General features: G+C 42.5%; 1 protein-coding gene across 5 annotated transcripts in view; it reads left to right on the forward strand.

The window, feature by feature from the left end:
* LOC102054675 (ephrin type-B receptor 5) overlaps positions 1 to 13,630 on the forward strand; it is an 84,068-nt gene that overhangs the window by 53,332 nt on the left and 17,106 nt on the right. For all 5 annotated transcript variants that reach the window (XM_055711610.1, XM_055711611.1, XM_055711609.1 and 2 more), the window contains 2 exons: positions 5,301 to 5,456; positions 7,605 to 7,943. In XM_055711610.1, coding sequence (XP_055567585.1) covers positions 5,301 to 5,456; positions 7,605 to 7,943 — 495 coding nt within the window. The remainder of the gene's footprint in view (positions 1 to 5,300; positions 5,457 to 7,604; positions 7,944 to 13,630) is intronic.

Here is a 13,630-nt window from a genome sequence, read left to right on the forward strand (position 1 = left end):
TGCAGCGAGGAGGGAACGCAAGGTATGTGAAAGCTGGAAACTCTTATGGTGTGAAAAAAGAGATTCTTGGGAAACAAATGGGAGATAGATTCTGTCTGCGTGTGGAAAGACAGCCCTAGGCTTACTGCAACTGCTTGAATAAAAGGAAGTGGCTTTTGCCTATTTGGGTTGCCAAAGGATTTTTATTTTTTTTCTTTCCTCTGGACTTGACTTTTGATAGGCTATTTATAGAGTGACTGGGCTGAGGCAGTGCCACCAAAAGCTCCGTGTCGTGGGAACAATTATTGTTGCCATCTGTGGGCTGAAGTCCCGAGTGCAGTGAGCTAGCATATCTTAGACAAATTTGGAAAGGGATAAAAGTGCTTGTCAATGTGGGCAGCTCCCTGTCTGGATGCAGAGGCAGGGGTCAGGGTTTAGGTGGAAACAGAGGGTATGAGATAGCTGCATTCGCTGCCCATGGAGGCCATTCTTCAGCTACATGGAGGCCATTTAGTGTCTGCTCTAGTCAGTCCTGCCTTTTGGGCCAAAACTGCAAATGTAAAATATAAGTAATTATGAATTTTGGGTCACAAACTTTTTATTTTTCTTTTTTTTTTTTTTAATCTTCTTTTTTTTTAACTGTCTTCATTTAGGAGGTGGGGTGGATGTGAATCACGTTTAATCGCTGCAAATCAGCTTTGCTTGCGATATGCTGTATGATTTCATTTGCTGTTTTTCTTCTGGATGTAGAAATACCCAGAGGCAGAATGAGAGTTTCAAAGCATGATCCTTTCTCTGTATCTGCCAGCCCTCCTGGAAATACCAGCGTGAGATTATAGGTTTATGTAGTCATTAATTTATTTTCATTAGGCAATACAAAAATAATCACTGTGGAGAGATCTTTCCTCCTAAGTTGCTCTTCATTCCACTACATAGTTCTTCACCTGCCATTTCTGTCATGTGAGTTGAACTGGGCAGGTGAATCTCTTCCTGATTGCTTTCCTTTACACTTTTCTCTGTCTCCTTTAATTTGCCTCAGGTTCCTCCCTCAGGGAGGAACCTGCCAATGCTATTCACAGTTCACTTCTGAACGTCTGAAATGATATGTGGTCTGGTGTCAGGGACTTTACCATTCTTTGTCCCCTGTTCACCCACAGTCATGTATGTGGTGAAGGATCTGGCAGTGGGGCAGCCAAGGCCACAGGGATCATCCACACATTTTATTTTGCATATGTTTAAGGAAAATAACAGAATAGCTGAACATGGAAGAGACCTCCAGAGGACATCTCCTCTAGCCTCCCCTTGTTACACGGAGCCTTCTTATCTCCCTTCTCGCTGTGACGTGGTAACAGCATTTTAGGGTTGTTTTCTTGAGTAGAAAACTAAGCGATCACAGTCGGTGGTGGTTTTGCCCATTAATCGTCTTGTAAAATTGATGCATCTCAATGGAGACTTTAGCTCACTTCCTCTTGCATCTTCTTTGGGTCACTGAGGAGGAATGTGATAGCCATAATGGCAGAAATTCCACCTCTTTTCCCAAAAGGGAGGGATCATGTGAAGACAAAGGAATATCACTGAAACCTGTTCTGTTGATGAAACAGGTGCAGTGGAATTTTATTTGTCCAGTTTACTCAGCTGTAGTGGAGTGCTTATAAATGGGCTTGTGTGGCTCACAATCTCCTGCTAAATACAGGAGAAGGGAGTATTTGACCTGGAGACATTGGAGTGGGAGATATATTTACATTAAGTCTCCTACTTTGCTCTCGGTGGCAGCTGTATCACAAAATCAATTCAGACACAGGCCAGGCTCCTTCTAAAATGTGGTTAGGTATGGGTTTTTTGTTGTTTTTTTTTTTTTTCCCTGCTGCTTGTATTGGAAGTTTTTCTCAGCAGCCTGCTACTTTAGTTGGTGGAAGCATTCTATTTAAACCTGTAATTGACTGTAAAGTCACCTGTTTTCATGCTGACATTGGTCTTCAGCAAAAATAAATGAATCTTCATTCACTGACTTTTCCAGTTCTGGGATTATATTCAAGAATAGATGCTGCCTCAACATGAGGCAACTTTTGTGACAGCATGAGGAGTGCAGCACACTGCAAAGCGTGAGGGGAGAGAGCAGGAACCTGCCTTTGCATGTGGTGCAGGCATATAATGGCAAGCACAGTGCATGGACAAAGTAGTTAGATTTTGTGAGGCAAATATGAAAGAATAGCTGTAAGTATTTCATCTCTAGTATTTGTTAAGAGTACCTTTTCCAAAGTGTTGTCTCTATAGTGTTGTACTGTGTCTCTAGTATGAGTAGATAACATTGTTATCCACTGGCAGACACCATGTCCCTACACTGAGATTTGTATTCCTGCTGCGTTGGTCGATCGGTCGGTCGATCAGTCGGTTGGTTTTTATGAGCACCTGTTGAATGCATCTGGTCACTTGTGTGACCACTATGCTATGATGTGACTGACTATCTATAGCATTAATGAGATCTTGCATGGCCTTTTAAGCAATAGGCTTGCCCTACCTTATATAAACTGGTTTTCTTTACTGAGGTCATAGTGCTTCTGGCACATTCATTCCATTACATAAAACCTACAACATTGTGCTTTTGCTTAATACCTTTGTCTAACTCATCAACAGTGTGCCATCCCTGCAGATCTCATCCCTGCATTCCCAGGCTCAACTGCAAGTTGCTGATAGACTTCAAAGGACCATGTAAAAATAAATGTTTATTTTTAACACAACCATATTTATTTTAAAATAAAATTTATTTACTAAACACCAGACAAATCCTTCTTCATTCACAGCTTTGTCTGGCTTTCCATATTATTTGCAGTTGGAGTAGAGATTAATCTACCTGAATTCTCTTAGCACTACCCTTGTGGGGTAAATACTTTTTTGCACTGCAGGGGTAAAGTCTATATCTTCTCCAGATTTCCTTTTAGCATCACATAGACTGCATGCGATATCCTTGTCTGCTCATTTTCACTATTGTGACTAGCAGCAAGGTCATTGTCCCACTTGATGTCAGGCTCTAGTACTGAATGAAGAAAAAGAATCATTCTTCAGGGTCTACCCTGACAAGTGGAATGGATGTACCATTAGTTCTAAGCCTTGACAAAAGCTTGATAAAGGGTTTGATGCAAGAAAAAGCAGGACTTGTAAGAAAATAAAGACATTCACATTCAGTCAGCATTCTCAAATTTGAAATAAATAAAGGAAGTTCTCTGAAAGTGGTTAATTTTGGTTGAGTGACTATGTAGTGTGCTGGATGAGAACTGCCCATTCATAATACTCGTAGTTTCAGTACAGGTGCACTTGCCAACAGATGTGAAAATTATATTCTACATCTATGGCTGTTATCAGAGCCTTAAACTGAATGAAAGGGGTGTAATTCATAAAGTGGACAAAATCTTAGTTACTTTTTCATCCCCAGGAACATAGGGACTGATTTTTCCATATAACAATAAATTGATTTTCTGCTGAATAAAGGCCTGAAGGGAAAGACAGTTGCTCTTTTTTTACCATTGTCCATCCTATGCAAAATCACAATCTCTTCTTCCCCCTTCCTTATGGCAATGCATCACACACTGTTGTCGTTTTCTGAGTGCTGGAAAGAAGCAGTGATCTCCTTTCTTGACAGCTGTCGTTCAGAGTTGTTGAAGTCCCTTGTATGGTCTGACCTGTTCCAGGGCTTATCACGCTTATTGCAGGGCGTGTGGAGGTTCCTTTGCAGTCAGAAAGACTTCTGAGAGAAAGGCTGAAGTGATGTAGCAGGCGTAAAGCTGATGGGGCTCCACAGATGTTATTGGCTGTTATGTTCTGGACCGCGACTGTAACCTTTTCCCTTTTCAGCTTTGTTAAGGCTCGCATACCTGTGGTTCCACAGTATACATCAAAAATTCCACAGTGGGCTTTGAAAACCCAAAGCAAAGTGAATTGAACACATGTGAGAAGAAGATTAGATGAGCAAGCTACTCTGTTTTTCTGAAGTTGTTTTCCTTTGTTAAAAAGATGCATCAATGGCCACCCAGCACCTAGTTAGAAACATTTCCAAATAATTGTTATTGGAGGCAGAAGCCTGCAAGTACAGTAAGTAATAACCAGATGGGCTAATTCTGCAGCTTCTGGTGTGGTGTTCCATTTTGAAACATTCGTTAGGTACCCTAATTTCACATTAACACCTGTATGCAATATTCTTCTCTTACAGGTTTTCCATTTTTTTTATATACTTTTACTATCCATACTTTTTTGGAATGTTCTGCTTATGGTAATCCGTAGGTCAGTTCTCCTGAGTGTGTCCCTTGGGTCTTTTGACATCAAAAGTTCATCTGGGGTCTATCTTAAAGTTTCCCATTCCCTGTAAATGCTCTTTATCATGAAGTTAGCTAACCAAATGCCAGTCCACAAATGAACTTTCACCTGAGCTTGTTCAGTCTGTAGAATCTGCAAGTGCTATGTCTCTATTTCTATATTTCTATTTCTGTAGAAAATCAGCTTTAGAAAACTTGCGTAAAACTTAGATTAAAATTATGAAAGCTTTATCCTGGTACTTCCAAGGTAAGATCCAAGCACCTTCTGTTAGGTAATACAGTATAGAAACCTTGCTAAACCTAGAATGTGCCATACTCCCATCCTGTTAATAAGCTATTATTTCTTCATTTTCCTTCCCTGCAGGATGGATTTCCATTCTTGTTTCAGGTTTTTGTGTAGACATGTTCCTATGTGTTTGCAGATTAAATTTGACTAAATTAAGAGGCTTTTATCCATTATTGGGAAGTTTCCAGACCTACAGAAAAACAATAGGACTGCCAGTCTTAGTGCTTGCTCTGAATTTAGATACAAAATCAGCCATTGGTAGCTTATATTACTTTAAGCAATGAAACCGTGGAAGGCAGCATAAAAAATCCATTTTTGTGGCTGTGTTGGATGCGGGGAAAGAGGTATGGGTAATACCTGTAACTGTTAGGGCAGTTTCCAGACAGGTCACATGCCGAGGCTCTTTGCCTTCTCCAGTGCTGAAGCTCTTTGAGTGAGTAATGAGAAGACAATTATTTCAGATGGCCAAAGCTGTCTCTGGACTGATTCTCTTTCATCTGCCAGTCAATCAATTTAATAAGCTACTGTATAGAATAAAATAAGCTGTTTTGGAATTGCAGCTTTCATAATGCATGCTCCGTAAAGCAACAAGACCTGGAGTAGCTACTCCATGTAATAACTTCTCCCTACCATAGCAGCATGAGTTAAATGTAAATAAGCTTGTGTTGTTTCTGGAATCTGAATTAATGAGTTACCTGCTTTTGCCTCTCTCATTTTCCTCCTCTTAGCCTGTCCCCTTGGTTTCTTTAAAATATCTGTGGGAGATGACCCCTGCCATCCGTGCCCTCCGCACAGCCACACTCTGCTGCCAGGTTCCCGTGAGTGTGTGTGTCAGAACCGCTACTACCGATCTGCCTCGGACAATTCTGATGCTCCTTGCACTGGTAAGTATTTGGATGGATTGTTTGAAAGAAAGTTAATGGGAGAGAATGTGCCTGAATGATTCAAGGGAGTTGCAATTCACTGCTTCTCATGACCTGTGAAATAACCCAACACTTGCCTTTCTGCTCCACCAGCTGACTGTGCGGTGTAACTGGTCACTGAAGGCAGATGGAAAGGCAGGAATGTTCCCACGTGCCTTTTACAATGTTGGTGCGGTGGTGAAGCTGTGTTTTGAGAATACTGCAGTGTTGCAATACTAGATGCTCAGAAGTGAAAAAATGTCAAATTTTAGATGACTCATGCAACCTTAAATTAGTCCATTGCAAGTACGCATAAGCTACAACTCCTAATGAGAAAATAATATACTAATTTCTCATGATATGCTAAACTCATTTCATACACGGGGTAAACATTGTTCATTGAAGGAGATAACCATTATTTTCTTCCCTTTATAACTGAAAGTGTGAAGATATATTTACTACACAAAATTTGAATTCTGCTTATTTTATTTATGGGAAAATAATTAATTTTTCATGGACTTTTCTGTGGTTCTCATCAGTTATGACTTTTCACAGTCATTGATTATGCATATTAATTGGTCAGGTAAGAATTATTAGGTGTAGAAGATGACATAAAGTTAGTGATTAACACTCAAAAATACAGTTTGAATAATATATCAAACTTTACCTTTGAACTTCATGGAAGTGAAAGGGGAAAAAACTAAGTTCCTAAAGCATCTTGCAAACTCTATGGCTCTGAAGTTAAACACTCAGAAATTAGGAAATGCGATTGTCATTTTTTTCTGTAATCCCTTGCTTACTATACTGCAAAGAATCCATCAAGCAATTTTCGTTTCGCAGGGATTATTTTTCCTGAGAAGTTGTCAATCCTTTGCACTGACTGTGATGAGAATCCTCAAGAAAATCTTGTGTGTAATCATGCAATTAAATACTGTACTGCAATGCAAATGCTGAGTGGCCCAGTTAAAATCACAAAAGAAAATTTAATCCTGACATTTCCTGATGTACAAATACTTCATCTTGCCAGTAATATGTTTTTTAAAGTCTCCTGTGTGCAGATTTCCAGCATAATTATTTTTTTTAACAACACTGGAGATGTGAGTCCCCAGGGAAATACAGCTATTGGAACACTCAGATGCTCCAGCAATGCACGAGATTGCAGCTGGAGCGATCCCCACAGAGACCCAGTCCGCCAGCACGAACAGAGGGTGTCATCCTTTTTATTGATCAGCGTTAGCTTTGCCCATAGTTTTCATCGCTATTTCTGGACCGTAGAGTAATGGTGAGAATGAGGATTCTTGGATCCCGTTACAGCCTTCTGAGGGAAATGTTCTTTAAATCATGTTCCCCTTGCCCCCCCCCCCCCGCCACTGAGCTTGGCCTCTGTCCCTGCCCTTCCAGGCTTGCCCAGTTTGTGTCTGTGTCTGTGTCTGTGCCTGGGCTTAGCAGAGCGACGCTGCTGCTTATTTTTACCTGCCTCAGCTTTTCACTTCCCAGCTCCAGTGCTTGCCTCGTTCTCACCCGCCTGCCATCTGCTCACCCTCTGCGCTTGCCGCCTCCTCTTCGCTGTCCCTGTGCTAGCAGGGGAAGTGTTGGATGCACAGGATGGGCAGGTTTTCAGCGGTCAGAGTTTGCTGCCGATGCCATTCAGGAATCTGAAGGGCAGCAGGAATTAGGGAAACTGGCCTTCAGTTCCCGCAATAGGTGGAACAGGCTAGCTGAAGGCTGAGAGAGTTCGGAGGTACTTGGTGCCAAAGGAGAGAATTAGAGGTCTCAGTAGAGGCAAATCTTTACTAAGGTCATGCAAAATTTTAAATTTCAAAGCCTTGGAATTTCTTTTAGGGTATTCTTGGCTATTCTTTTAGGGAAAAGTAAAAGTCACAGCCTTGAAGCAAAGACCCTTTCTGTTAATATTGTTTCTCTAAGATGCGATAGTACGTTTGCTCCTTTGTGTCTGGACTATGTCTTCCTGAGCCTTGTTCAGAGGGACAACTAGAGAAGAGTAAGAATGAGAAGAAAAAGCGACTTGTTCTGTTCTCTTCCCTGTTTTGTCTTCACCTCTCCCACCCCCACCCCCAATCCCCCCATCCTCCTTTCATGGGGATTTTGATCTTCTGTTCTGTCCCGTAGGCATCCCCTCTGCTCCTCGCGACCTTAGCTATGAAATCGTGGGCTCCACCGTGCTCCTGACCTGGCGCCTCCCCAGGGACCTGGGTGGCCGCAAGGACGTTTTCTTCAACGTTGTCTGCAAGGTGTGCCCGGCTGGGTCCTCGGGGCCCTGCGTGCGCTGTGGGGACAGTGTGCAGTTCGAGCCACGCCAGGTGGGCCTGACAGAGAGTCGTGTGCAAGTCTCCAACCTCTTGGCCCGTGTGCAGTACACCTTTGAGATCCAAGCTGTCAACTTGGTGACAGAGTTGAGTTCAGAAGCACCCCACTATGCCACCATCAACGTTAGCACCAGCCAGTCAGGTGAGAAGACCCCCAAAATTTCCACTTCAGTGTCTCATTTGATTTGCTTTTATCTTTTTAGTCCTGGAGCTTTGTCTTCTTGTGTGTTGTGCCCTTTTTCATTTTGCCCTGCTAGTTCCATGGTTTCACTTCTGCCCTCCTTGTTCCTGCTTTCTCTTGGCAGAAAAACTGAGTTAGCAGCTAGTGTGGTTGCATATGGAGAAGAGTTGTTGGGACAGAAGCTGCCCTGGAGAAGACAGCAGTGGGGGATGCAGTTTTGTGGGTCAAAGTATGTTGCTTCATTGTATGAGGCAGGGGACACTTGGATCTTGACGGGGATTTTGTGAGCATCAGCTTGCCACAGCAGCTTTTAGAGAGCATTTCTTCAATTCCTCTTCACCTTCTCTACCTCCTACTCCATTTCATCTTCTTATACTTCAGCCAGTCCTTCTAGCATTTGTCACACCTTCACCTTTTTTTTGTGTCTCTGTTTTGAGACACTCTGTTTTTCCATCCTTTCTTGTTCTCACACACCACCTTTCATTCTTCTCATTTCAGTTCATACTCTAGTGCATTGCAACAAGTGGTATTTAGTATTTCATCAAATCTATCCACCTTTGCCCTATTGCATATCGAAGTAAGGAAGTGGAAAACAGAGACAGATAGGCACTGTCTAAAAATGAAGATGCAGTTAAAGATACAGATAGGTGCTGTATGACAAGAGGGAATGTACAAAACAATATTTACTCATCACCTAATTATTCATGACCCTGGGATGGCATGTATTAGTGCTGTGCAGTCCTGTGGGTCATAAAAGGGTATGAAAACCACGTTTTTTATGATTCCTGGAGAGGTGTTAAATGGAATTCTGAAAAAGAATCCAGAAGGGGATCACTATTCCTATTTTACTGAAATTGCTCTTGGTTCTTCTGCATGCTATATATTTTCTTCTACCTTGTTCTTGCCTTTTTAGCCTCCCTGTTCTGACAAATGCTTTTGAAATATCATTCTCCTGTCAATAGGAAACAAAATATGTTAATTTTTTTTTGCCTTTTACATGGTAGAAATATTAAAATGTGTTGTGCAGTTATATCAAAGGTGTCATGATCCTTGTAACTAGGATCTAAACTGCAGGGATGACTAAACTAAAATACTAGTGGCTTGTGTGGGCTGTCAAAGGAAGGGGAGACATTAAAGTGTTGAAGAGTAGGTCAGACTCGGGAATAGCATACAGAAGGCTTATATATATATGGAGAGAAATGGGAGAACACCCATGGCATGTACACCGCAAGTAATTTCCTACTGTTAACAGGTGCCAGGGGTTTGATGTCGGTTCCTTCCCTTTGAAATGTTACCTGACAGGCACCAAGTAGCAGAGCCCATGCAGGGTAACCCTCCCGTCTAAGAGACTGGCTGCAGATGGTGATTAGTTTTTGTTTACAGTCAATCATATAGCTGGGTAATTTGTGTAGTAGTTCCAGGCAGCTTCTTTGGCTTCTGCTGGAGACAGGTAGGTGTTCTATTAACATCCCAAAGAAATCTCCTTCGTGCTTCTCATCTCAGCCTTCATCTATATTTGAGATAATTTAGTTGAGTAGCTACTTCCTTTGCCTGCCTGGAATCACCAAATCTACCCTCTTCTTTTGCTTCGTTTTGACTGTTCTGCCCTCTCCTGTTCCTCCGGATGTCTCTGGGTGTCTCTGTTGGGTGCGTTGGGTATGTTGGGTGTCTCTAAGGTGTCTCTCCTGTGCACTGAAGCGGTTTCAGGGAGACCAACTTTCTTAAACAGCAATGTGTGCTGAGTGGCTTCTTTTTGTGTTCGGTTTGTGTTTTTTTCCCTTGCTCTTCCTCGAGATCATTATAAGTGAGCTTGAGATGAGCTGCCCTCGATTTGTAGTGACAGCTCATACTAACAAGGCCCTGCTTCCCCTGTCACATGGCCCGTCTCATACATACCCCCTCCCTTCAATCCCTTCAGCAGGTTTTCGCTTTAGCATGGCTTATTGTTGTTGTTGTTGGTGGTGTTAAACCAATTATTATTATTATTATTATTATACAAGCAGAGATGGACATTTCAGGAGCTTATGTTCTGAAAGAGACAAAGAAGGGACAGGAAAGCATGAAGGGTATAAAAAAAGCAAACGGGAGAAAGACAAGCTTTCATGATAAATGGCTGTAGCCAAAAAAAATAAATTCTCTCCATTGAATTAAAGGTGACCAAAGAAAGATGTTCCAGCTGTGGCAGTTTCTGAATATTCAGCTTACTCATACATCAGTCAGAGTTTTCTCACTTCTTCCAGTTGCCGATCCAAATAATCCTTCTCCCCACTGTCTGCCCCTTTGTTAGAGGTACCGTAGGCAATATTCTGTGCTGGAACATTTCTACTGTTTTCTCTTTCTTTTTCCTGTGCTCCTATTCACTTTCCCACTGTTCATCTGAGTTTCCTTACTCCTAACAGTCTGCTAGCCCTGGCTTCAAAGTATGATAGGATCCTTTGGTCACACAGCCACGTTTCCCTGTGGTAGCCTGATGATGGTGTTCCTACGGTTTGCTGACTTTGTGTCTGAAGACAGAATAAGAAGGGCTGGCACTGGAAAATATCCTTTAATGTAGTAAGACTTATTAACCTTCTATAGCAAAAAGCATCTGAAACCTGTTTGGACAGTAATAACAAAACCTTTCTGGATAGTAATAGTATGACATGCAAATACAATATGCAAGTTGCCAGAAGGAAAATCTGTCCAAAGATGAGGCAAGAGAGAAGGGAATTACTTCCAGATCAGGTCTGAAGTGCTGAGGGTGATTACCTAAAGAAGTGTCAAGATACACAGAAAGATGTCGGGAGGCAATTCCAGATAGCATCAGCTGCGTGAGGAAAGGCTATTATGTCATTGTAGTGGGGTTACACTTCACAGAAGGGAACTTGACCAAAGAAAGCAAAGAACTTAAAATCCAACTGTATTATTAAAAATATATATATATATAATTAAACTGACTAAAAATTTAAACACTATTTTAATATCTTTAAGTGTACTTATCAGGGTAAACAAATACTATTTTCACGTCTCAGGACTGAAGTCAGGTTTTCATTTAAAGGATTCTGAAAAGACTCTCTGTGCACAGCTGTAACTACCTCTCCATCTTTTTTTCCTACACCTTCCACTGAAGCATGTAGTAATGTCTGTTGCCAGAGACATGCTACTGAACTTATTCATTCAGGCAGTTGTTACATACCTAGAAGAAATAAAGACAGCAGAGACTCAGATGTTGGAGGAAATCCACGTAGACTGTTAAAAGTGAGTAGATTTGTTTTTAACTGAATCCATACATAATGAGAGCTAATGGAGATATGTGAGGATAAAGGTTATGTGACCAGGTTGCCTTGTACCTGTGAAAAGATATGTAGCAGCCTTCTGCATCAGTTGGATTCAGAGCGGTGAGACCTGGTAATACCAGAAATCTATAGAACTGCAGAAATGAAATCTGAAGGCTTGTGTAAGAGGCTGAATGGGGACAAGGACAGTTATGGGTAGTGCCAGGAAATTTAGGAGGACCTGACAGAAGATTTTCAGGTGAAATGGTGTGAGAAGAAAAAAGGAACCAAATGCCAAATATGATTACGGGATTATGAAGGAAAGTGGATGAGTTGCTTGAAGATGTTTTTTTTCCAGAGAGAGATGGAGTCCAGTAGGCTTAGTAGGCAAGACCAAGGACACAGGCAAGGCATTTTCTTGATCAAAACAGGAAAGGAATAAAAAGAGAGCTGCCAAAAACTACTTAGGACCGTGTTTTGCCAGGCTAAAACCAGCAGGTAAAGCAAGTGGAGTGTGAGCTCTCTGTTCATTGTCCTCTGAATGAACTACATCAGTTTTCAAAGTAACAAGCTGTTTGCTTATTTATGATCTAACTGCTAACCCTAAGCACTTGTCAAAGGTCCTTAAGAATTTAACTGTATTTGTTTTTTCTTACATAGGAAAAATGAAAACGCTCTTAAGATTTAATTTTTCCCTCAGTGACATCTGTTGTCACTAAGGGAAAAATTGAAGGAAGAATTCCCTGGGTCCTCCTTCTTGCCCTTCCTGAAGATAGAAGTGACATTTGCTTTCCTCTAGTCCTCAGGCACCTCTCATGGTCACCATGATCATTCGAAGATTATCAAGAATGGCCTTAAAATGACATCAGCCAGCTCCGTGATGGGTGCATCCCATCAGGGCCCATGGAATTATCTGGGTCTGGTTTGCCTAAACATTCTCTCACCTGATCTTCCACCAGGAAGATCTTCCTTGCTCCAGGCTTGCTGTCTGTCTCTGGGACCTGGAGTTCCTAAAGGCTGGTGTTGCTAGTACAGAGGGTTGCGTTGTGAAGACGAGATTCAGTACCTCAGCCTTTTCCATGTCCTGTGTCACCAGGCCCCCTGTGCCACCCGGCAGTGGGCCCACATTTTCTGTAGTCTTCCTGTAGCCACTTAGGTACTTAGAGAAGCTCTTGCTTTTGACATCCCTTGCCAGGTGTGATTCCAGGTAGGCGTTGACTTTTCTAACCATGTCCCTGCATGCTTGAACAGCACCTCTGTGTTCCTCCCAGGTGGCCTGATCCTGCTTCTGCCTTCTGCATACTTCCTTTTTATATGCAAGTTTAGCTGGGAGCCCCTTGTTCAAACACACAGGCCTATTGGCATTTTTTGCCTGAATCCCTGATTGTTGGTATGGACCGCTTTTGCACCTGAAGCAGGTAGTCCTTGCACAAGCTAGCTCTTTTGGAGCCACTTTTCCATATAGAGCCTTATCCCATGGGATTCCTCCAAGCAGATCCCTAAAGGGGTCACATCTCTCTGAAGTCCAGTGTTGTGAACTTGCTTTTTGCTCTGCTCGCTCCTCTCAGGATCTTAAACTCCACCATCTCATGGTCATGGCAGCCAAGGCTGCCTTCAACCTTCATGTCACCAATGAGCTCTTCCTTGGTTGTGAGAATGAGGTCCAGCAGGGCATCTGCCCTCATTGCCTCCTTTATTGCTTGGGTCAGGAAGTCACTGATGCTTTCCAGGAACTTCCTGGATTGCTTATGCCCTGCTGTGTTGCTCCTCCAGTAGGTGTTAGGGTGGCTGAAGTCCCCACTGAGGATCAGTGCCTCCAAACACGAGGCTATTTCCAGCCGTCAGCTCTCGGCTCCATTCAGTTTTTCACTTGTAAGCATCTAAGGCCATCGGAGACACCCTGGTGTGGCCAAGACATCTGCCTACTCGGGGCTAGCAGATATGACAGGAACAGTAGAAGACCCAGCAGCTACTGGAATGCCATCTGGATGACAGAGAGAATCAATACCAGGGGCCTCTCAAATTTATGGGCAACTGAATGGCTCCTTGGGTCTTTGCTGTAGAGTGGGCTGAATTGGTTCCACATATTGTCTTGACTGGGGATGGGATTCAGCTGTCTGTCATGGGTATCTGCATGGGATTGGGACTGAATGTCACATACTAGGGACGTTCATGGTCTTCTGAGAATGGCACTTGGCTGTGCGCTGTGTGTGTGGATTGCCACACAGTAGTCTGCACCTCCTTCACATTCCTTTCTTACCTACTATTGATTTGGGATTGTTAGGCTTGCAGACGTTATGTTGCTGGTCTGGGCTGGTAACACAGACAAGGACATCAGCTTTACCAGAAAACAGCAGAAACTTTTCAAACATTAGCAACTGAGACAATGTATCA

The sequence above is a fragment of the Falco cherrug genome, chromosome 5 (assembly GCF_023634085.1).
Source record: "Falco cherrug isolate bFalChe1 chromosome 5, bFalChe1.pri, whole genome shotgun sequence".
Classification (NCBI taxonomy): Eukaryota; Metazoa; Chordata; class Aves; order Falconiformes; family Falconidae; genus Falco; species Falco cherrug.